At 38.2% G+C, this 23,525-nt stretch overlaps 1 protein-coding gene across 1 annotated transcript in view; it reads left to right on the top strand.

Annotated features, from left to right (window-relative positions):
- Nucleotides 1-23,525, top strand: part of LOC106157181 (serine/threonine-protein kinase 17A) — a 71,512-nt gene that overhangs the window by 36,793 nt on the left and 11,194 nt on the right. Inside the window, exon 3 of the mRNA XM_087014300.1 lies at nucleotides 309-447. Within this exon, the coding sequence (XP_086870426.1) occupies nucleotides 309-447 (139 nt within the window). The remainder of the gene's footprint in view (nucleotides 1-308; nucleotides 448-23,525) is intronic.

Below are 23,525 nucleotides of genomic sequence, written 5' to 3' on the forward strand. Positions count from 1 at the left end.
TAACATGTTTTATCTTTCTTAATTCTTTCTTTCATATATTCTTTCATTTACTTGTTCATTATTGTATTTATTTATTCATGTATATTATTTTTATTTTTTTATTTATCTTTGCTAAATATTTAGAAATCTTCATTTTTCCTGTTTCATGAAGATTCAGTCACATACAGTCTGATTTTATTTGTTTTGCTAAGTACCTTAGGTAAATTTGCAAGTAAAAAAGTCATAATACTTTTATACCCATAAATTTGTACCTTGGGTCAAAGTGATAACAAACATCCTTTACAATTTTTAATTATTTTTTTCCCCAGTGCTGCAGGCGGGGAACTCTTTCACCACATTGATGAAGAAGAATCATTCAAAGAGAAGGAGGTAATACACCTAATGCGGCAGATCATGGAAGGGCTGGTATTTCTACATGACAGGAATGTGGTACATTTAGACTTAAAGGTATGTCACCCATGTGCAACTTAACTGTAGACATAAAATGTAAAATGTCCTGTTTCCTTTTTTCAGAATTTTTTTTTTATTTGTGTGTGTACTCTATAAGGGAATGTGTGTGTGTGTGTGCAAATGTGCATGCCGCAGGGAGAGAGTAACAAGGAGGGGGGTGGGGGGAGAGAAAGAGAGAGGATCAGTGGAGAAAGAGATCTTGTAACAAAGAATAAACACCCAGTGGGACCTGCTGCCATGTTGCTCCAAGCACAGTGTGTTTCAGCCAGTTTTTTCTCACTAAGAAATCATTGACTTATTGGGCAAAGTACCAACAGTTTACTACTAGCGAGGTTATACGACTGCAGGACGTTTGCAGTGTCATTTTGTTAGATTTATTTTTCTACTTTGGCAAATCCAAGCCTTCCCGACAGTAACAGTGCAAATCGTTGCAAATTTACTTGTTCTTTTTCAGTAGGCTTTTTTACTTGTGCTCTACGTGTTCCCTTATTTTTCCCCTAAAACTTGGCAATTTTTTATTAATTTTTTTTTTTCTTTTGGTTTATTAATATAATAAGACCTGGTATGAAGTATTGCATTTTGATGATGTTGTTTTCATGATTGTTTTTGTGATGTTTTTTAAATGTTTTTTTAGCATAACTGTCAGTAAGACTTCACAAAAAAAAAAACAGGAGGATAAAATGTAGCAAAATCAAAGAATGTTAACGACTGTTATTGTTATTTGCAAGTGTCTGACACTCTGCTCTCTGCTATAATGATAGATCACATTGTGTTCCCTGACTTTTCAAATCTCAGCTTTCCATTATTCTCAGTTCTTGACCACAACACCCCAACCTGGGTGACTTACAGGCCTACCCAACTACCAGACTCGGCACCGAATGATCCTGAATTCACCGGTAGATCAGACCACACTACCCGTTTTCAAGGTGTGTGTCAGTTCGCATTACACAGTATCAGACGTGACACCGCTCTTGCCTAGTACGCGATGTGATAGTGACGATTCTCAGCGGGGTTGAAAAGCATTGCATCACCACTCAAAATTTGTTCAGGGTATGATACTGTGTAATACGATCTTACACACACCTTGAAAACGGGTAGTATGGTCTGATCTACTGGTGAATTCAGGATCATTCAGTGCCGAGTCTGGTAGTTGGGTAGGCCTGATTTAATTTGAGCTGAGTACACCCTGGTCTTTAAAGGGGCTCTACAGAGTCAGCACCAATCACAACAGTGGCAAGAGTGGCAAAGTCATAAAAAGCTTTATCATTAGCTAAGACTTTATATTCATATATCAAATTTTTGTTCATTTTATGATCTAATGGTTGATAATGGATAAAGTAATGGGGCAATGGAGTCACTTCCTACGTAATGGATCGCGGTTCGCGAGCTGCCAATTACATAATATTATGTTGGATTACGCAAAGCTTAAAGCTTAACTCTGTAGATCATAAAAGGTGGGGATTACTTCCCGCCAATAAATTGAGTATCATAAATTTTGATACTAGGTAAGTGTTGAGAAATGAAAACAGAAGCATGTGAGTTGAATGTAAACGGGGGACAGGGTTGGGTGGGAAAGTGAATAAACGAAGGTAGTAACTTACCCTTGATCGGTATTGATGTTATTTGGTGTTGACTTCTACTTACGCGCTTGTCTTATTTGTCCGTGTGGCTGAGCTGTAAGCCAAAGAGTGTCTTCAGGAATGTGCACAAGATGCGTGGTCTCTGTCTTCCTCCGCACGTGATTCAAACCCGCGGCGCGATTGGCTAATAGTGCCATAAGGTTAAGTGGATGACGTAATGTTATTTACAGAGGCAGCTGTAGGAAGCGACTCGGGTAAAATCTTAGCTTGATAAATTAGATTATGGGCATGCAATAATCTTTATTTATCATTAGCTAAGACTTTATATTCATATATCAAATTTTTGTTCATTTTATGATCTAATGGTTGATAATGGATAAAGTAATGGGGCAATGGAGTCACTTCCTACGTAATGGATCGCGGTTCGCGAGCTGCCAATTACATAATATTATGTTGGATTACGCAAAGCTTAAAGCTTAACTCTGTAGATCATAAAAGGTGGGGATTACTTCCCGCCATAGAAAACTTATCGTAAAACCGAATGGTGAAGCTCGGTAAGTTTTCTGCCCCACCCAAAAATTTGTATAATGTGTAAAAATTGTAAGAAACAGGCTGAGAGTATCTTGTAAAATACAAATATGATTTAATGTCTATCAAAATGGAATACAGAATTACTATATAAATTATACAATTCAAAGATCTCCACTGTCTAAGACCTCTGGACCGAGGACCATGGAGGCATTTGGAAGCTGACCCATCAAGGTGATGGGAATATATCTATCAAATATGAATACTGAATCTCTATCCTAACTATGTAATTTTCTAGAACTTAAAAATCCCCACGAACCAAGACCCCTGGACCGAGGATCATGGAGGATTTTTTGGCATTTACACATCTAATTAGTAAGCAATCTGCATGACAGTGATTGTTCATGCTCAGTTTGTCTACGCTCCCGGACTAGTGAATCCAAGGCAAGAACGGTTAAGTGACAATTAATCCTTAATACTGACATTCTATAATATACATTATTCTATTGTTGAATACAATGGTCATGTGCATAAAATATTGGTGCCCAGATTTTGTGTATGGTCTCTGCTTAGTATATTGAATGAAAACATGATCTGGTTAAGTGGCACTTCCAGCCGCTATTGGTCTTAGCATATTGCAAGAAGACGTGACCTGATTAATTGACACTTCCAGTCGCTAGTGCCATAGCATATTGGAAGAAAATATGAACTGATTAATAGACACTTCTAGTCGCTAGTGCTAAGAATCTTAAATAATATAAAATTCATAAAATAGTTAAAACCGGAGGTATTTCATATATGTATCGGATCTCCATCTGCTTAGGAGTTTGATTCGAGTTTCCGACATGCTGCTACTTGCTGCAAGCGTAGCACCGCCAATGCGAAAGCTATGGCTTTTAATATTCAGGTGGGAGAGGTTAGCTGTCTTCACACCGTTGTCCAAGCATTTAATGAAATCCTGGGAGCGAACTGGGGATCCTTCAGCGTGAACGAAGAATTTATTGTACCACCAGCGTTAGCGCTGGCGGTACACATGGTTTCGGTCCCGTCCGGATCGTTCCGCCGGCTCCGTTGGCTCCGCCGGCTCCGCCGGACGGCTACCGTTACCGCTTCTCCTCCTAGACGGTAAGGGCCCCAGTACCCATCTCATGGATTTAGGTCACCTATAATCTCAACTCGTTCCACGTAAAATTTGGGCTTTGTCGGTATTGGGGTCTGGGTGTGGCACTCATTGCAATGCACCCTTGTCTAAAAATGGCAAAATTAAATGCTAATTATCTACCCTACGGAAGGAGTTATGGGAAAAATTTCTATAGACGGCTTTCCAAAAGTCATATGTGTAGATTTCAAATATATCCTTGGATTTGACCTTTGACCTCTACTTCAAGGTCAAATGGGCCAAAATTTTCAAAAAAATGAAATTTTTCACGAAAAAAATTTTTTTTGCCCTGTTATTCAGACATCACACAGACTTAACCAATAATATTATTGGAAAGTGTTACCCTTCAGGTCATCTTTCATCTCCATGAATTTGGGGTCAATCGGTGCATTTTCACGGGAGTAGCGGCCATAAGATACCGAAACTGAAAACTGTCTCTAATTCGGGAACCGTTAATGCTAGAGACCCATTCTTTTTTGCATTTTGTAGAGCATGTAAAGCCCAACACTGGAGGTGGTCTCGGTTTTTTTGTATTCCATACGGTTTTCGAGTTACGCTGTATCAAAAAGTACATATTGGTGGTAAAAGCAAAATGTGCAGTATGGTAATGGATAATAAATTTTGAACTCTGGAAAAATAAAACATAAGGCTTGGCAAAGCAGACAACTTGTGTTCAAAAATGACATTATTTCATCAAATTTGAACTTCTGAAACTTCAGAGCACCTCCTATTTCAAGAATTTTGACCAAAATGACATTTTCTTTATTTTAATTAATTTTTTCTGTACGAAATTTAAGGCACATTATGGTAACTCCAAAATTATAACATCTAGTCCCTTATATCTCCAAAACTGGCAGAGATAGGTCCATAGTTACTATTGAACTTGAATAGGAAGTCATATACTGGCAATCTAAATGTGACCTTGAAATTTACCTTTGACCTACTTTTTACCATGAACTGAACTTTGCAAATTTTTCTTCCCTTTTATCTCCAAAACTGGCAGAGATAGGTCCATAGTTACTATTGAACTTGAATAGGAAGTCATATACTGGCAATCTAAATGTGACCTTAAAATTGACCTTTGACCTACTTTACACCATGAACTGAATTTTGCAAAATTTGCTTCCCTTTTATCTCCAAAACTGGCAGAGATAGGTCCATAGTTACTATTGAACTTGAATAGGAAGTCATATACTGGCAATCTAAATGTGACCTTAAAATTGACCTTTGACCTACTTTTCACCATGAACTGAACTTTGCAAATTTTTCTTCCCTTTTATCTCCAAAACTGGCAGAGATAGGTCCATAGTTACTATTGAAGTTGAAAAGGAAGTCATATACTGGCAATCTATATGTGACCTTAAAATTGACCTTTGACCTACTTTACACCATGAACTGAATTTTGCAAATTTTGCTTTCCTTTTATCTCTAAAACTGGCTGAGATAGGTCCGTAGTTACTATTGAACTTGAATAGGAAGTCATATACTGGCAATCTAAATGTGACCTTAAAATTGACCTTTGACCTACTTTTCACCATAAACTGAACTTTGCAAATTTTGCTTCCCTTTTATCTCCAAAACTGGCAGAGATAGGTCCATAGTTACTATTGAACTTGAAAAGGAAGTCATATACTGGCAATCTAAATGTGACCTTGAAATTGACCTTTGACCTACTTTTCACCATAAACTGAACTTTGCAAATTTTGCTTCCCTTTTATCTCCAAAACTGGCAGAGAAAGGTCCATAGTTACTATTGAACTTGAAAAGGAAGTCATATACTGGCAATCTAAATGTGACCTTAAAATTGACCTTTGACCTACTTTACACCATGAACTGAATTTTGCAAATTTTGCTTCCCTTTTATCTCCAAAACTGGCAGAGATAGGTCCATAGTTACTATTGAACTTGAAAAGGAAGTCATATACTGGCAATCTAAATGTGACCTTAAAATTGACCTTTGACCTACTTTACGCCATGAACTGAATTTTGCAAATTTTGCTTTCCTTTTATCTCCAAAACTGGCTGAGATAGGTCCGTAGTTACTATTGAACTTGAATAGGAAGTCATATACTGGCATTATAAATGTGACATTAAAATTGACCTTTGTCCTACTTTTCACCATAAACTGAACTTTGCAAATTTTGCTTCCCTTTTATCTCCAAAACTGGCAGAGATAGGTCCATAGTTACTATTGAACTTGAATAGAAAGTCATATACTGGCAATCTAAATGTGACCTTGAAATTGACCTTTGACCTACTTTTCACCATGAACTGAATTTTGCAAATTTTGCTTCCCTTTTATCTCCAAAACTGGATTCAAGTCATATACTGGCAATTTACTGTGACCTTGAAATTGACCCTTGACCTACCTTACGAAGAATTTAAATTTGATTGTACCATATATATTTTTTGCAATAGTTTAAAAATTCTTGTTGATTGCATTTTTACAGCTTGTCAAGCACAAAACTGGTGGCTGTGTCCCTTATTTTGTGTATGTGGGGGTCTATACGAATGCGCTTGCTCCAGCTGGTGGTACAATATTTGGAGGCGGTATCGCCTCTCTGATCCTCTAGTTGTCTATTGCTTGTGCTAGGGCGTAGGGATACATATTCAGAGACCCATCTCACAGGACATACCTTAGGCATCCTCTTGCGAATTATCACCGTGTGATTTGAGTTCTGACCTGCATGTTTAAAAGAAGGGAGATATAAGGTGATGGCACCTTCAGACTGATTCATCTTAACATTGCCCAGTTGAAGATGGTGGTCAGTTTCACTAGATACAACTTCACTTATCCCTAAGAGTCCAAAGAATGCAAGCGTAAACATGGCAGCCATTAAGTGTACTTTGTAGGCTGACTGCATACCGACGGTGAGGATCTGTATCAACATAAGTAGGATTGACAAAGTAACTGGGGACCTTGTGTCGCATGAGGGGTTTTTCTTCTTCGGGCCCCGAATTGTTTGTTTCACTATGAAAGCAGATGTTGAGTCCGAGATGCTTGCCATCTTGTATTTATAGCTTAACGCAGGGAGGTGTGTCCTGGTAAATGATGGCTTGTATCATTCACTTAGATAATGTACAAATAGGGTCGTCGCTGTTGGATCTGAAGGGAATGTTCTCAGGCCATTTTTTTTTTTTTTTTTTTTTTTTTTTTTTTTTTAATATATATAATAGATATAAATTCAATAAAAAGGTTCAATTTTGCTGTAAGTTCTCCTGGTGTTTGGACGTAGGGTGAGGATCTGCCAGTGGTTGCAGTCTTCTGAAGGCCTGTAAATTAGGCCGAGATAGGGCATTAGCAGCACAATTGTCCACGCCGGGTATGTGGGTGGCTCAAAAATTTTTTGTTCTTTAAACAATGTAGAATAAGTTTTTTCAGTAGTAACATAATGGAATGATCCTTCGAGGTGCAATTGTTTAGAATGTAAATCAAGGCTTCATTGTTTGAAAAAATGGTTACTTTTTTGTTTTTCAAGTAATCTTCCCAAACAAAAAAGGGGGCAGACCTCCGGATGAGTCTGTGAAAATGAAAGCTACTGGGAACAAAGACCAATGATCATTATAGAGAAAGCTACGCCCATTTAAAGTTAGGAGGAATATATGCCACGTAGAAAGGTCCGCACGGGCTTCATTGTTGAGACGGATTTTGTAGTGGGGTTGGGTTGTCCCAACATTGAGATTGATAAGCCGCCTTAAAAAGGGCCCTCCCGACCGGGATAATAAAGCAGCAAAAATCTTTAAGGCCGATGGTCGATAGGAGATCATGCAGTGCTATTTTCCTTTTGGATATGGACTAGTTCTAGGTAGTTTTTGATTTTTCCCAGGGGGCAAGCGTGCCTCCTGCAGTGAGGTGTCCAGTTCTATACCGGCAAAGGATATTACAATAGCTGGGGAATTATTATTATTATTATTATTATTATTATTATTTTTTTTTTTTTTTTTTTTTTTTTTTTTTTTTTTTTTTTTTTTTGTCTGATTGTGCTCCTATCAGCTGACAAAGATCTATGAAATGGTCAAGACGTTTTAGACATTCTTGTTTGGTTGGGGACAGGATGAGGAAATCATCCAGCAAGTATAGGATATCAGGTATCCGACACTTGTTTTTAGCTATCCATTCTATGGCCGAACTAAAGGTTTTCGAATTTTTAACAACAAGAGCGTAAGCCCATGGGTAATTTTTTGTCAAAATAGTACTGTGATTTTAAGGAGAAACCCATTAGAAACAAAAGTCTTTGTAATGTGAGAATTCTAAATGGTTCTGGATGTTTGCTTTAGCCAGGTAGGCATCTTTTCCTATGGATTTAGCCAGTTGAATAGCATCAGAGGCATTGGCATACGAAACGTTGCCGATTTGTCCTTAATGCCATCGTTGACGGAGTAGTGTTTCGGGGAGGAAAGATTATGTATGAAACAGAGCTTTCCTGGGGTCTTTTTGGGGACAACATAAATTGGGGACGTGACGAAGAATGGGGGGTGGGGGTGTGGAGAATGAGCTCACAATACGTGCTGCTTCAATTTCTGTGCCAAATTTTTTTTTTTTTTTTTTTTTTTTTTTTTTTTTTAAACCCTTCCACCAGATAATAAGAAATGTGGGGGTTATAGCCTGCAAGTAAGTTTTCTAAGATTTGATACTTAACAGGTGTCGTAATATTGTCGACAATGGGAAAGGAGGATTCGTTGATTGTTATTATGACTTGCATAGGATTATGTTATCTTTTTAATTGATATAATCATCATCTCAAATTTTGTCTCAATTTTGAGTTGACGTGGTAATCTATATTAGTTCTTGGAATTTGCTTCTCTAAAATGAAGAAAGGAAGTATAGACTCCATATGGCAGAGGTGAGAGGGATAGAAGAGCCCTGCCAGCTCAAAAGAGGAAGCCTAAGGAAGTGTATTAACAGAAATAAATGATTAATTGATAATCTGGTTCAATGAGATGTACGGAACAGCGTATGCGAATGCTAGCCATTCAGTTTTACAAATTGCAGAATCTATTTTTAGGCCAATTGCTAGTTAAAGGTACCCGTAGCAATGTATAGTGCTTGTTATCGTAATATTAATTCATTATTGAAAAAGTTGCAAATAATGTATAATATGTTGGCAAGTTAACTTGCTGTAGGTGCACAAGTATGTGATAGAGGCGGACAAGTATATGTCCAGGTATAAAAAATTAAGGCATAAGCAATTGTAAGCAAACAAGATAATAACTATTGTCTACATATGTCATGTAGCTGTGCCATCCTTTAAGCTGGTTGAATGCGGCCACGCATTGCGGCCCAAGACTATGTTGGTGCAACATAGGTAAGAGTAAAGCGACTACGTGCTGCAGTCTTTTGTACAGCCATTTTTTGCACTTGGCTTAGGTAAGAGTAAAGCGGCTACGTGCTGCAGCCTTTTGTACAGCCTTTTTTGCATTTGGCTTAATGCAGCCACGCATTGTGGCCCCAAAATACAGTAAATAAGAGTAAAGCGGCTACGTGCTACAGCCTTTTGTACAAATAAGAGAAAGCGGCCTTGTGATGGGCCCATTGGCAGAAATCAATGGCGAAGTAAATGTATGTGAATGTAACTATAAAACAAGTATCAATCAAGCTATAGCGTGTTTGCATTTGGTGTAATGCGGCCACGCGTTGTGGCCCCAAAATACAGTAAATTGGAGTAAAGCGGCTACGTGCTACAGCCTTTTGTACAAATAAGAGAAAGCGGCCTTGTGATGGGCCCATTGGCAGAAATCAATGGCGAAGTAAATGTATGTGAATGTAACTATAAAACAAGTATCAATCAAGCTATAGCGTGTTTGCGATTTGGTGTAATGCGGCCACGCGTTGTGGCCCCAAAATACAGTAAATTAGAGTAAAGCGGCTACGTGCTACATCCATTTGTACAAATAAGAGAAAGCGGCCTTATGATGGGCCCATTGGCAGAAATCAATGGCGAAGTAAATGTATATGAATGTAACTATAAATCAAATATCAATCAAGCTATAGCGTGTTTGCACTTGGTATAATGCTGCCACACGTTGTGGCCCAGGCTCTATTAATGCCTCATAAGCAAAAGAAAAGCGGCAGCATGCTGTAGCCCTTAAAGTAAACGAGAGAAAGCGGTTGTATGATGGGCCCACTGGTGGATATCAATGTCATTCGCACAACAATTGTTGAATGCACAGCATAAGGCTTCGTTCACATGCAATGTCCACCTTCCACCTTCCATCCTCCACCTTCGGCACGTCCCACGATCACGCTCCGCGCCCCGAACATCCCGCGGCGCAATTACTGGCTTCTTATAAGTAACTGGCTCGCGCTGCCAGTAATTACGCCGCGGGACGTCCAGGGCACAGAGCGCGATCACAAGACACACCGAAAATAGAAAATAGAAAACAGAAAACAGACATTGCATGTGAACGAAGCCTAAGCTTAGGCTACTCTTACGCATAAGTTGGTAAATATGGTGGTGAGTCAATGGCTAAGTAATTGTACGTGAATGTAACTATAGATCAAGTATAAATCGAGCTGTAGCGTGTATGCACCTGGCATAATGAGGCCACGCATTGTGGCCCAGGCTGTATCGATGTATCATAAGTAATAGAAAAGCAGTAACATGTTGTAGCCCTTATAGTCACAAGAGAAAGCAGCCGCCTGATGGGCTCACTGATCGAGATCAAAGTCGTTCGCATACCAATTGTTGAAGGCACATCGTAAGCTTAAGCTACTCATATACATAAGTCGGTAAATATGGTGGCGAGTCAATGGCGAAGTAAACGTATGTGAATGTAACTATAAATCAAGTATAAATCAAGCTATAGCATGTTTGCATTTGGCTTAAAGCGGCCATGCGTTTTGGCCCGATCTGTATTTATGCAGTTTAAGTAATAGAAAAGCGGCAACATGCTGTAGCCTCGGAAAGATCATCATAGCATACGAGTGCCTAACTCATTCATGTGTACCCCTTCTTGACGGATTGTTCTCCCATTGTTCGGTGGCACCCACATGCCGAAGAAAGTGGACCTTAGCCTGTCCCTGTAAGGTCTTATTCAGTTGCCTGACACATTCGTAATAACTGTCCTGGTCAGCTTTCGTTGGGAGATATCAGCAGCTGGGCGCAGATCGAAATAGGAGCTGTCCCAGAAAATCACAGCATCTGGATTTAAGTCCTGAATGCATAGGTTGAGTGATACTATCTTGCTTGTAATTTGTTGCGCATCGCATCGAAGGGGGGGCGGGGGGCTCGCACATAATTTCCACCCAATTGAAGGAGGTTCTAGGAGGTCATTCTGGGAAGTCATCACTGGACAGAAAATGGCCCAATCGGGCTCCACTTTTTCCATAGCCATTGAACACTAAACCCTCCTGGATGGGGGTTGAGATTTGGAGGGGCTTCCTGTTCTAATCCTCTAATAAGACTGCGACCAGTTATCATAATTTCCATATTAAGGAAACTTAAAGGCATGCAACTATCTGAAACATAATAAATTAGGGTAAAGGCAAGGCATTACCAGCCCCTAATAAAGCTTATGGTATTAAGAATCTAGCAATATAGAGATAAAAAAGGGGGGGGGGGTGAGCAGATGCGATCCCTCAACGTTAGTTAACATTAGTTAATAGTGAACTTTTTACAATTGTTATAATTATACACTGTAATAAATATTCTTAAAACACTGTATAAGTAGTAATCCATAGTGCTGTATAACTATTTATTTATCCATCTATTTGTAGTATAGAGGGCTAACAAATGTAACTGTCATATTTAATGCTCGAATAAATTATTATTATTATTAATAATCCTAGATCTGGATGTATAAAATTTTTGCTTCTCCCAGGGTGTCGAGGCATCAAAGCATATATCTGACCACCCGGCATGTGCAAGCAATTAATGATTACGTAAGCGTATCCGGAGGCGCCATGTTGTCCGGTACAGGATGCAGCCGAACAAAAGTGGATGTTTTCCCACGACTCACGGTGGTAGGAGAAGATAGGGAATTGCATATACTACCATTAAACGCATAATTCATTCGTAACTGTCTGTACGAGTAACACCTAACCATAAGAATCTTATTGTGTCAATTAGTCGATATCAACTAACAATTTAGGAGTCCGCCATTTTGACTCGCTTCGATGCGTAGAACGTACAGAAACTGGCCATTTTATCGGAAGTTATAACTAATCGGGTCGTTTTCTTTGTTTCCTAAGCAAAGTTTACTGTTAAAGAAATAGAAAAGTACTTAGCTGTACCTATTACCAAGGGTGTGTAACAGGAAACAAATACATATGAACCAGCGAAACTCGTGCTACTCATGTTATTCGTGTTGTAGCTAATAAGCGCCGTGTGACGACGTAAAGCTCGTGAAAGAGCGTAAAGTGAATAAACGAAGGTAGTAACTTACCCTTGATCGGTATTGATGTTATTTGGTGTTGACTTCTACTTACGCGCTTGTCTTATTTGTCCGTGTGGCTGAGCTGTAAGCCAAAGAGTGTCTTCAGGAATGTGCACAAGATGCGTGGTCTCTGTCTTCCTCCGCACGTGATTCAAACCCGCGGCGCGATTGGCTAATAGTGCCATAAGGTTAAGTGGATGACGTAATGTTATTTACAGAGGCAGCTGTAGGAAGCGACTCGGGTAAAATCTTAGCTTGATAAATTAGATTATGGGCATGCAATAATCTTTATTTATCACCATCGAAATGTTTGCCCTTTGTTTACTGCCTGGGGACTGTTTGGCCTTTGTTTTCCATGGTTCATAAAACGGGTGCTGGGAGAGAGACAGAGAGAGAGTGAGAGAGAGAACAGCAGAAAAATATAAAAACATACATAGAGGATTGTTTGCTCTCCAGTACATTATAAAGTGCTATATTTCATGTACATGTAGATATGTTACTGATACAAATGGCTTTTTATTGTCTGATGGTTTTTGTCCAGTTCTACATATGTGTTGTATCCCACACATCCCCAAGCATGGACAGCGGCCACTCTTTCAGTTACTGGTCAGTCGTTCAGTTATTACTGCACTTGGAAAAATATTTGATAAGTAGCAGCAGCTTCCGTTGTTTTGTGTGTCAGTTGGCAGTTAGTTTGACCTCCCTCTGGCCTATACTGTGTGTTATGAATGACCGGTCAAAAAAAAAGAAAAGTGGCCGCTTTAACAACAGTGTGTGTTTAATTTCAGCTACAAGTTTAAGATGGATGCTGAAGACAGGGTGAAAAATGATACGTTTTATAATTTTTTTTTTCTCAATGTTGAAGACATTTAAAGAAGAAATGCAACGTTTTAAAACTAGTTTTGAACAATGCTTTGTGTGGGTTAGTTTTTTTTATGGTTGGAGAAAAGCTATCATGACTTAACAAAAATTTAGATTTACTGATGTTGGAAAAAAGTTGAAAACAACTTGACTGAAGAAGGCCGCAGGTTGTAAGGTGCCTCGTATTAATGGACCCCGCTAAAAGGATTCATGAAACTTTAAACTCTTCAAGAATTTATACTCTTTTAACCAAAGCAATGTTCTCCTGATTCGAAAAGTCGAAACTCTTTTTGAAAGACTTAACAGCCCTTGACTGGAATGTAAGCTGGGGGCAATTTGATATAACATCTAAACGCTCTTAAAGGTAGTCTTGGACGGCTAAGTGAGATGTGGAAATCCAAGTGTTCCAGGGAGACAGCTGCAGTGACAGTGTGTTGCTGGTACGTGCCCTGGGACGGTTCAATTCAAGTGCCTACTCAAGATAAACTGTCTTAATAAAGGTCTTTTTCAGGGCTGGAGTAATCCCCTTCTCTCTTCTCCCCCCCCCCCCCCCCCTCCCCCTTCAATTCTATCTCCCTAATGTGTCTGAAGATATTTCATCATTGTTGGTTTGGGGGGGGGTCAATTTGTAAAATGACAAGGTTTTCAGAGCTACATTAATCTGTTTCTCTCTCCTCTCACATTACATTTTTAATTGTGCCTGTGGGGTGGCGGGGGGGGGGGGGGTAGCACACATGAGATAACTCGGGTCAGATCCTATTCGTATAGAGATAGAGTTATTCTCTCTCTCTCTCTCTCTCTCTCTCTCTCTCTCTCTCTCTCTCTCTCTCTCTCTCTCTCTCTCTCTCTCTCTCACACACACACACACACACACACATCCAACCTCCATGGAAACCATCCTAAAACACGGTGGTTGTCACTAAAAGACTAAAAAAACCTATGCGGGAGTCTGTGCAACCTCCAGGCATATATATACCAATACCCAGTCTGTTGTAAGCTGAGCTAGTTTCTGTTGTGTAAACGTTCCTTTTGGCCAGTTGTGCAATGGTGGTTAACAGTCTGGACAGAGAGGACTTGGGGAGGAAGCTGTGCCTGGTGTCTCACTCAACTCATTTCACGGTCCATTATTTTATGGTGACCCTTCTGCACGCGGGATTAACTTAAACTACTGCCCATTGTCCACCTGAGGCGGGTGGTGTGTTAAAGGGACAGTTAAGTAAAATTGGGGCCCATTCACAGTTAATTGTGGCATGCTGACCAGTTGTTAGTGATTAAATGTTTTATTATAAATCAATGGCATTTTCCATTAAATTTTTCAGTTTTTCACAATCTTCTTTGAAATTTTTACTAACTGGCTTAAAGACCAATGCAAATTCAACTGAATCCACAGTAAAAGACATCTGAGATTGCTGGGCCCACATTGCTGTAGTTCTGGAGGTATTTGATTTTGCTTTTTGAATAGATTTAGATATATTCTTCCTAAGTGAAGTATGGTGAGGTATGGTCTCTTCTCACTGAGGTTCAGGAGCTGTCATTGTTTCATGTATTGGTATACATATATATATTTGTGCCAGACATAAGACTTGAACTATCCATGGCCCAAACATTTGCTTTCTTAAGGTTGGATTTGTCTGCAGTCTTGGAGCCAGACATTGGTTTCGGACCATAAACACTGACCATGTAACAAGTGACCGCTTGCCTGGCTGTCTCCCTATCTGACAAGCTGACCAAAGTGGTCTAAATCTGTGCAGGATTAAGTAAATTGGATTACTGAACATTAAGTAAATTAAGGAACAGTTGGTCATTTATTTGGCTGTGTGGCAATATTTGCATGGGCTGTCAATATTCAGCAAAATAAATGAGAAACAGTTGTCACTGATGGCCTGTTGAAGTTGGTCAGTCTGGACAGCTTTGGACAATATTTGCATTAGTTGTGGATATTTAACAAAATGAATGTGAAATACTGGTAATGGTCAGTTGAAAATGGTCAGTTGGCCCATAGAATAAGCAATTTGACCCCAGGGGAAGTTTTCTTTCATGTGCAATAAGTTTTCCTTAATGTGAACATTGAAAATATTGGACTCATTATTTATAATAGGAAGCTGGTATTGAGTACAAGGTTTTACCTTGTTTTAACCCCCCCCCCTCCAAAAAAAAAAAAAAGAAAGAAAGAGAAAAAACTCAACTCGCCCCACCCCTCAAATGTTATCATACCTGTCCAAGTACAGGCCATAGCCTGTCTTCTCCAAACTGACCAGTGTTGATTGGTAAATCAGGCTGGCCATATTATTTCCAGCCCAGAGTACACCCCCCCCTCTCACCCTGCCATACCTAGGGTAGTGGTCAGTGTACATACCAGACCCAGCAGTGGTCAAACTGCCCCAGCAGGGCAGGAAGTGGCCAAAATACCAGTCCACTTGATCCACTGCCCATCTTGATGACCACACACCTTTGCTGCTATATTTACTACTGCTATGGAGATTATGTTTCTGGCTATGTCTGTGTTTGTGTGTCTGTTAGATTTGACTTGTACTACTAGAGTGAATTCCGGAGCCTCCCTCCCTCTCTCTCTCTCTTTCTCTCTTTCTCTCTCTCTCTCTCACACACACACACACACATGCCTATCATGAAAACAAAACGATCTTCCTTGGTCGGAAATAATTAGGCATTGGAAGTTAAAAAGTTCATCCACATATTTTGACCACTTGACTTGTTGACCAGTAGATGCCAGCTTAAAGCATAGGGCGGGGCCTTACTTAAAGTGCCTGCAGTTTTTCTGCAAAGACTATTAAATAGACTGAGTATAATTTATTGTGCACTGGTCAGAGACTGATTTTGATTTGTAAAATCAAGGTGAATTGGGTTAGAATTAACTTTGAAGAGGTAAAAAACTTATCAAATTCCACACAGTTAGCAAGATACAGGACTTTTTCAGGCAGATAAGGGGGGAAAATATTCAGGAATTATTTGTAATAAGGAAAGGGTGTCGTCAATGGATTAAGGCTTATATTTTAGGTTTATATTGCGTTAAAGTGTCATGGCTAGTCTTGATTTAGTCAGTGTGTCGGTAAAGAAGTAAAGCGATTGGAAATGGTTGATAATGGATTGAGTCTGGAATCATATTTCTGTGGATTAGAAAAGTGCTTGGTTGCAGGTTTTCGTGCCCTGTGCTAGATTTTTGTCAGCAGACAGTCACTGGACGGAATTACAAAGATCAGACCAAGGTTAACTTGGTTAGGAGGAAAAATTTTGGGTTATGTAAGAACATGCATGGGTCGGACAGACAGAGGCCTTTGATATAAGGAAAAAATAACGATAAGGGAAAAAATATAATAGTTGTTTTACAAAAAAAAAGTATTTTATGGATTTTTTTTTATTATTATTGTTGGAAACTGTCTTATTATTGGAAAGAATATTTGGAGAAGAAAGGAAGAAAGAAAAATTATTTTAAAAAATTACTTTCACATAAAGTCCATAATAAGATTGGTTATCTTTGTGTCACAAGACAGTGTCTCTAAAAGATTTGAAATAAAACCATGTTCTTAATCCATGAAAACACCTTGTAATAAACTAATGGCACATCTTAAATATACAGGAAAAACTCCATGGTGGTTATTATTTGTGAGGAAATCAATATTTACTTAATTGCTTGCATTTTTTACTCTTAGAACAGCAAAAGCGTATATGAAATTCTGTATATTGTGAATCAGAATGACATTTAACATTATCCCTGAAATTGAATACGACAACCAATCTTATATAATTCTGGGACTGTAATGAAAAAATGAGACTGCTGTAAAGGTTGTTTGATGAGTTTTTCCTTGAACTTGCTCTGATCCCTGCACAGCAAATACTGAAGTGTTGTGGCAGAATGGAGAAACAGGAAGCAAATATTTACAGTAGGAGAGGTAGAGAGACTGAGACACCTGAGGGCGCAAGGCGAGGGACGTACAACCTGGGAGAGATTTACACATGTACCACTTACTACAACTGAGCACTGAAGATTGTTTAATCTTCCAGAGTTCTATTTTATGTGTACATTTTAGAATCATGTTGGAGTATGTGGAGCATGTTTTAAGGCTATAGATAGGTGTCTAGTAGGGTGGTTTCTCCTCTTGTTTTCATGGATGTGCACAGCTTGAGATAAGAGGGGAGCTGTGTTGGTTGAATACATGATAACAGTGTAGTGTTTTTATGGGAGTTTCTTAGAACTGTCTGCACATTTTTAAATGAATTTCTCAAGGATCTGATTTCACTACTACTACTATGTGTGCTGTTACCTAAAATGTCCACCCTCTCTCTCTCTCTCTCTCTCATAGATCTACAAGTCACTGGAGAAAAACGTGAGGGGGGGGACTAAATTGTCTCACTTTCAAGATTTGATTGTTTATTTTGAAAAATGAATGGCTGCCTTTGATACCCACTATCAGATATCCAGGAAATGGGTTTTCAAATAAACACTGTAAATTGTCTTGTACAACCATTAGCAAAGAAATTGTATTTGTATATGAAAATAAACTTGAAAGTGCAATTCCATTAAATTGTTTATGGATTTTTAACACTGAAGAAACTGCTTTGACTTTTTTCTCTATTTTCTTGTGATTTGCTTTTTCTGGGGCACACAAAAACCTAGCATTCTGTCATGATTTAGCTATAAATCTTAAGGCCAGAAGCATTCCTTTACTTTAACCCCCATTTGTTTTCAAAATAAATTAAAGCACACTGTGCTAAACCAACAGTCTCATGTAGATCAGATTTATTAGTATGGATGAAAAAATCTTACAGCAAATATATCTTAATTAAACACTCCTATAAGTTCCATGAAGCCTGGCTTCTGCAAAGTTGCTAAAGGAAGACAGATGACTTCCGTTCTGTCTCAGGTGGATATTTAAAATGTGGAATCATCATCACACTTTTTATAAGAGGTTTACATGTGTAGAACAAGTGTAGCTTCCGTTTGACGTAATGCGTTATTAAATCCAGTGGCACACCAAGGATATCCAGGAAAAAGGGAGGGGGTTAACTTTTTTTTTCTTCAGCATCTTTATCTCGTTTTTATTTTCTTCACTGTGTTATATAAAACATTCATCTTCCTCTTGGAGAAATGTACATTTGCTACCATGATTTGTGTGTGGACTTACTGAAATAACTTGAAGACTGTTTTTTTAGGATACATCCTCATTAATGTTTTAGACCGTGTTTGTCAGTCCTCTTGGTTTGATAACTAAATGTAATGTTAACATTGGAATTTCAACATGTTAAAACTTGTGCCATATGTACAGACAGTGCAATAAATTGCCGTTTTGTATTGTTGGGATTTAGATTTGTTATGAGTCATGTTGTACCAACTTGTTCAACTTCCTCTTGACTTTAATGTTTGTTCATCGTTATTTATGTGCACAGAAGGCCATAGGGGAAAAGTTTTTACCCTTCCTGCATTTTTACTGTAAGATTAATTTCAGTTACTACTACTACTACTACTACTACTACTACTACTACAAATTCTGTTTGGCAAAACTAGCTGAACCATTTACCTTTTTCAGTCATGTTCTTTGGATTCACTTTCAAAATTAAAATTAACAATACTCTGAGGATGAAATGGCCTGTAATTAATTTACAATCTATTGAGATGTGCAGTCCGAAGTATTTGATATGATTTATCAACTCCTTTGTATTAACAGTTGACCAAAATAAGATACATTTTAGCTACCTGCAAAACAAAATAAGAAAATGTTGTCAGCACAAAAAAGTTATGTCCATTGTCTCTGACAGTACTGCTATCTTCATTGTAGGCGGTGTTCCCACTGTTATATTTGACTTCAGATGTGGAGTTTACCTGGTAGGGACAATACTACAATGGCTTCTGTCACCCTCGGGCAGCCATGTTGATATTAATGCTCAAGGGTCCTTGTGTATACTAGTATCTAACTGACACTCACTGATTCCTTGAATGGCGTATGACCATAAAATAAGCAGTCATCAATACAGCTTTATATAGCCAACTTCTGAATATTTAGACCTTGGGAGGCTAAAAATTGTGTTTTCTGAGCTAATTTTCTGGGTCTCTTGTGTGGGTGAGGGACACTGCCAGTATAACTTGCCACACCATGAGCAACAGCTTCATCTCTCTCTCTCTCTCTCTCTCTCTCTCCTACCAAAAATAAATAAGGCCCATATGCAGGCCCATCAAGCAACCAAACGTGAATGTAGCCCTTTCTCTTACTTTCCATCCAAAATGATTACATTTTTTCTCCCTGTCTTCAGTCCAAAATGATTATATACCTTTCCCAAATTCCAACAAAAAATGTGTTGGGTACACATGCACCCCCTGAGTATGCAATAAGCATTAACATTTTTTCATGTCAGAACTTCTGAAGAATAGAATGCCTCTGTAAGTTTAAGATATCATATTCTCAGAAAGTTCTTTGATCAATAATGTAGGGCTCAGTCAAGTGAAGACGAGTTAATCGTGAAGAAGTGATATGTGTTTCTTTCGATCTTTTTAGACTTGGTGTTTGCCAGTGTTGCATTATGATCAAAAGCTTCTTTAATGCTTAATTGCTCACTCATGGGATTTTAGTTTAATGGCTTTTTTTTGTGTGTATTGGTGTTTTTGATTAACAGTAATAATGATATTGTTTCTGTAGGTGCCTATCAATACATAAGATAACATAACATAACATAACATAACATAACATAGACATTCTGTGATGATCAGGCCCATGGGGGGAGAGAGAACTGCCCTTTTAACCAGAATAGGTTACCTCTGAATCAATAATTGGTCTACATTGTCTCAAAATTGGCCAACCAAGCAAGTAAAGAAATAAAGTCCACCTTTTCATAAAATACAACTCCCCCCCCCCCCCCCCCCCCCCCCCCCCCCCCCCACCTTTCTTCTCTTTGATATTGCTGACAACAGGACTGATGTTCTTCAATTAAACAAATATGTTCTAGGCAGACATAATACACACAAACAGCAGTGAACCAATATTGCATTCAACACATTTATGTGGTACAGCTAACGCAATCAGTTCATACACATGGTTATCCTTTTTAAGGGCTTCTTTATACCAGCAATGGTGCCTGAGGTGTGGATATTTAGTATGCTGCCCCCACGTTGTATTTGTATGATATTGGTAGGTCTTGCCAGTGTTTCATAAAGAGCACAGGTTTCACAAATTGTTTTGTTTGTGTCATAACAGTAGAAGAAACCTGGGTTGACTTCATTACATCCTCCACAGTGTGCTTTTCATGTTCTAACACCTTCCTTCCACCTAGAGAAAAAAATGTTTCTAAAAGGAAGAATATAAAAGCAGGAAAACTAGGAGGAGGGGGATAGTGAAAAATTTCCCATTGGCAAATAGAATTCAAATAAAAACTTCTAATATAGCGATAAATGTGCCGTCCAAGGATATCAGTTATTTACACAAGGTACATTATACAGCAAGTCATTATTTACAGTGCACGAGTTGGAAGAATCAAGAAGTTATAATGAGAAGGAGTAGAAACAAGGGGTTTCCTTTCATCCTATCCTCGTAACGGGCTTAATCCTAATAATTACCCAGCTTGTGGTCTTAGGGAGAGCTTGTGCCTAATACATATTCAAAAGACCATTCACGTGGGTTGCTTCAGCCAATTGGGATAAAGCCTCGCGAAGTCTCTAATAATCTCACAGAGAAAACATGGTGGGATTACAGAAAGGTGTAGAGAGAGATTTCAAGCCTGGATGCAACCATTTCGGGAAATAAAACTCAAATTATGCAAGATACACCTTCATTTGATCTAGAGCCGATCAGTTATACAAAATTTAGTTTCACATCAAGAATGTATGAGAACAATTTCACAAACCCACCTTCAATGCTAAAATTTGCACCTGTAGAAGTCTCATATTTATTTTAAATTATTTTTGTTGTGTAAAGGCGTGTAAAGGAAATTTACCTTCATCTAGGAATGACACATTCAATTCACAGCAGCCGTGTACACAAAACAGTAGTACTTGCAATTTCCGTATGCCAGCCTCGTTTCTTTCTTTTTTGGCACATTATTGCTTATATACCAGGTAGAGCTTAAACAGGAAAATTGGGGAAATGTAAATAAGTTATTGCACTTAGTATGATTCTAAATGAAATTTCATCAATACATATTTTTGTTTATATCTTTGTCTATTACATGAGGCCAACTAATAGTAGACTGATAGTTTAAATTCATTAGAAGAAAAAAACAAAGAAATATTTTTATTGATTGATATTGCTTTATTTCAACATTCGAGCAACTTGTATATTATCTAAAACAAAGTACCAGCAATGAAAATATATCAATATTGTTACACCCAACAGTGATTAAAGCAATACAAAAATGGTTAGTTTTTATTTTGATGTGGTGATTATTTTATTTTATACTTTAGACAATTAGCCAGTGAACACTAAATTCCCTTTTAAAACTTGGACCACTAAATTCCCTTTTAAAACTTGCACCTCTTGTGCACTATAGTTTAATATTAGTGGTGGTAAGAAAACAGAGCCTTGTGCCTCATCAAGTTGCTGCTGGAAACAATCATTTTGACTGTTCAATTATGGCTACATGTACATCTGCCAGCAAAACTAAAGATCTTTCACCTGCATTCTCTTCAACCTGAAATGAGTAAGTGCGGAATTCATTACAAAATATAACTCTATATCCTAAACGAAACTCTGCAAACATCATATTGCAATGAAAAATTGAAAAAAATTCCGAGAGTTCCCTGTCATCAAATTTTGGACCCACCATTTTGAAAAAGTCCCATGAAAAGTTGTTTATTTGAAATGATGTTTTTCATCTAAAGGATTGATTCATTTAATATCACAATGTTATATTGTAATGGTGCACGTGCTTAACTAACCAGAAAAACATAAATTATGTGCTTACACCACGTTAAAATTAGCAAAAATTGTCCCAAACTGTCACCCAACTGTCTCTAACCAATTTAGGGACCCGCCATTTTGAAAAAGTCGGATGAAAAGTTGTCTATTTGAAACGATGTTTTTCATCTAAAGGATTGACTCATTTAATATAACTATGATGTATTGTAATGGTGCACGTGCTTAACTAACCAGAAAAACATAAATTATCTGCATACACCACGTTTAAATTACCAAAAATTGTCCCAAACTGTCACCCAACTGTCTCTAACCAATTTAGGGACCCGCCATTTTGAAAAAATAGGATGAAAAGTTGTCTATTTGAAACGATGTTTTTCATCTAAAGGATTGACTCATTTAATACTAAAGGGATGTATTGTAATGATGCACGTGCTTAACTAACCAGAAAAACATAAATTATGTGCATACATCACGCACTTAAGAAGAAAAAAGTCCTAAACATGGAGGTCCCGCTGAATCGGCCTCAGATCTTCGAACTAACGCTGCTTTCTGCACTGACAAATTTGACTGACAGCCACCGTATGAACATAAAACAATGCTCAAAGCAGATTATCAACTCTCACTCACCTTTATATCGCTCGACTTGGCGTTTTTCTAAGTATAACTTCCAAATATTCGCATTAAACATGAATAAATCAAGACGTATACGCACTGGTTCAGCTTCTCCGTCTTGAGTCACGCGGAGGCGAGCGGAGGATTAGACCAGTTACGAGGATCGAATTTCAAAGGACGCCGCTTTGAAAAGAATGCTGCGATCTGATTGGACGAGAGAGATAATTGATGTCCCGTTTCTACTCCTTCTCATTATAACTTCTTGGAAGAATGGAAGTGTATCGCAGGAGCAGGCTGTTTGATCTTCCGTACTGTCATCTCATTTGATCTTCATAGAGGAAATCTTTTTGATCTTCGAAGCGTGTAATGGGAAAAACTGTTCCAGCTTGAACGGTGTAACTGTAGGCATAATGTTAAATTTTCCCCTTAGTAAGGTCTGCTGGGCCAGATAGGGCTGGTGTTTGTTGGTAAGCTGCCGAGTTCACTGCAGGAACAAATTGGACCACAAGTTGACCTCAATCTGAAAAGATTATGTCAAAAAAAATCCTACTGGAAAATTTTAGAACAGATTGAGAGAAAATGTTGTATTTTTATCGTAATAACTCATCATCACATGGCTAGATTGTTAAATGTCAATAGGAACTTATGTTTTTTTAAAGTGCATAATCAATTTCTGGTCTGAAATTTCCCAAGGGTGAATACTAGTAAGGGTTTTGGATGTCTTAGTTGTAGTATTGGTTTTTACTGTTAAACATAGTGTGGGTGCAGCACAGGTGCATTTTTAATTTTCATCCTCCCTACCCAGATACCCAACTGCATTGGATTTATAAATATATTTTTTAATCTTACTTGGAAAAGGTATTCTCATCTATCTTTCAACAGATTCCTTTATGGTTATTATCTCCAAGGTAGTTTTCATCTGTGCCAACATTTGTTTGGTAAGATAAGATGCACTGTTGCTGGTTTCTGACTGTGGATACCTTTTTGCAAACCAGCCGTGAAAATGCCTCTCCCAAAAAACAGTTATAGTAAAGGAACAGACACAGAGATTGATTGGTTTCACCAGCATTGTTACTGTAACTTAAGGAATAAATCTTGACA

Source organism: Lingula anatina, chromosome 5 (genome assembly GCF_051362555.1).
Source record: "Lingula anatina isolate TDL-2025a chromosome 5, LinAna3.0, whole genome shotgun sequence".
Taxonomy (NCBI): domain Eukaryota; kingdom Metazoa; phylum Brachiopoda; class Lingulata; order Lingulida; family Lingulidae; genus Lingula; species Lingula anatina.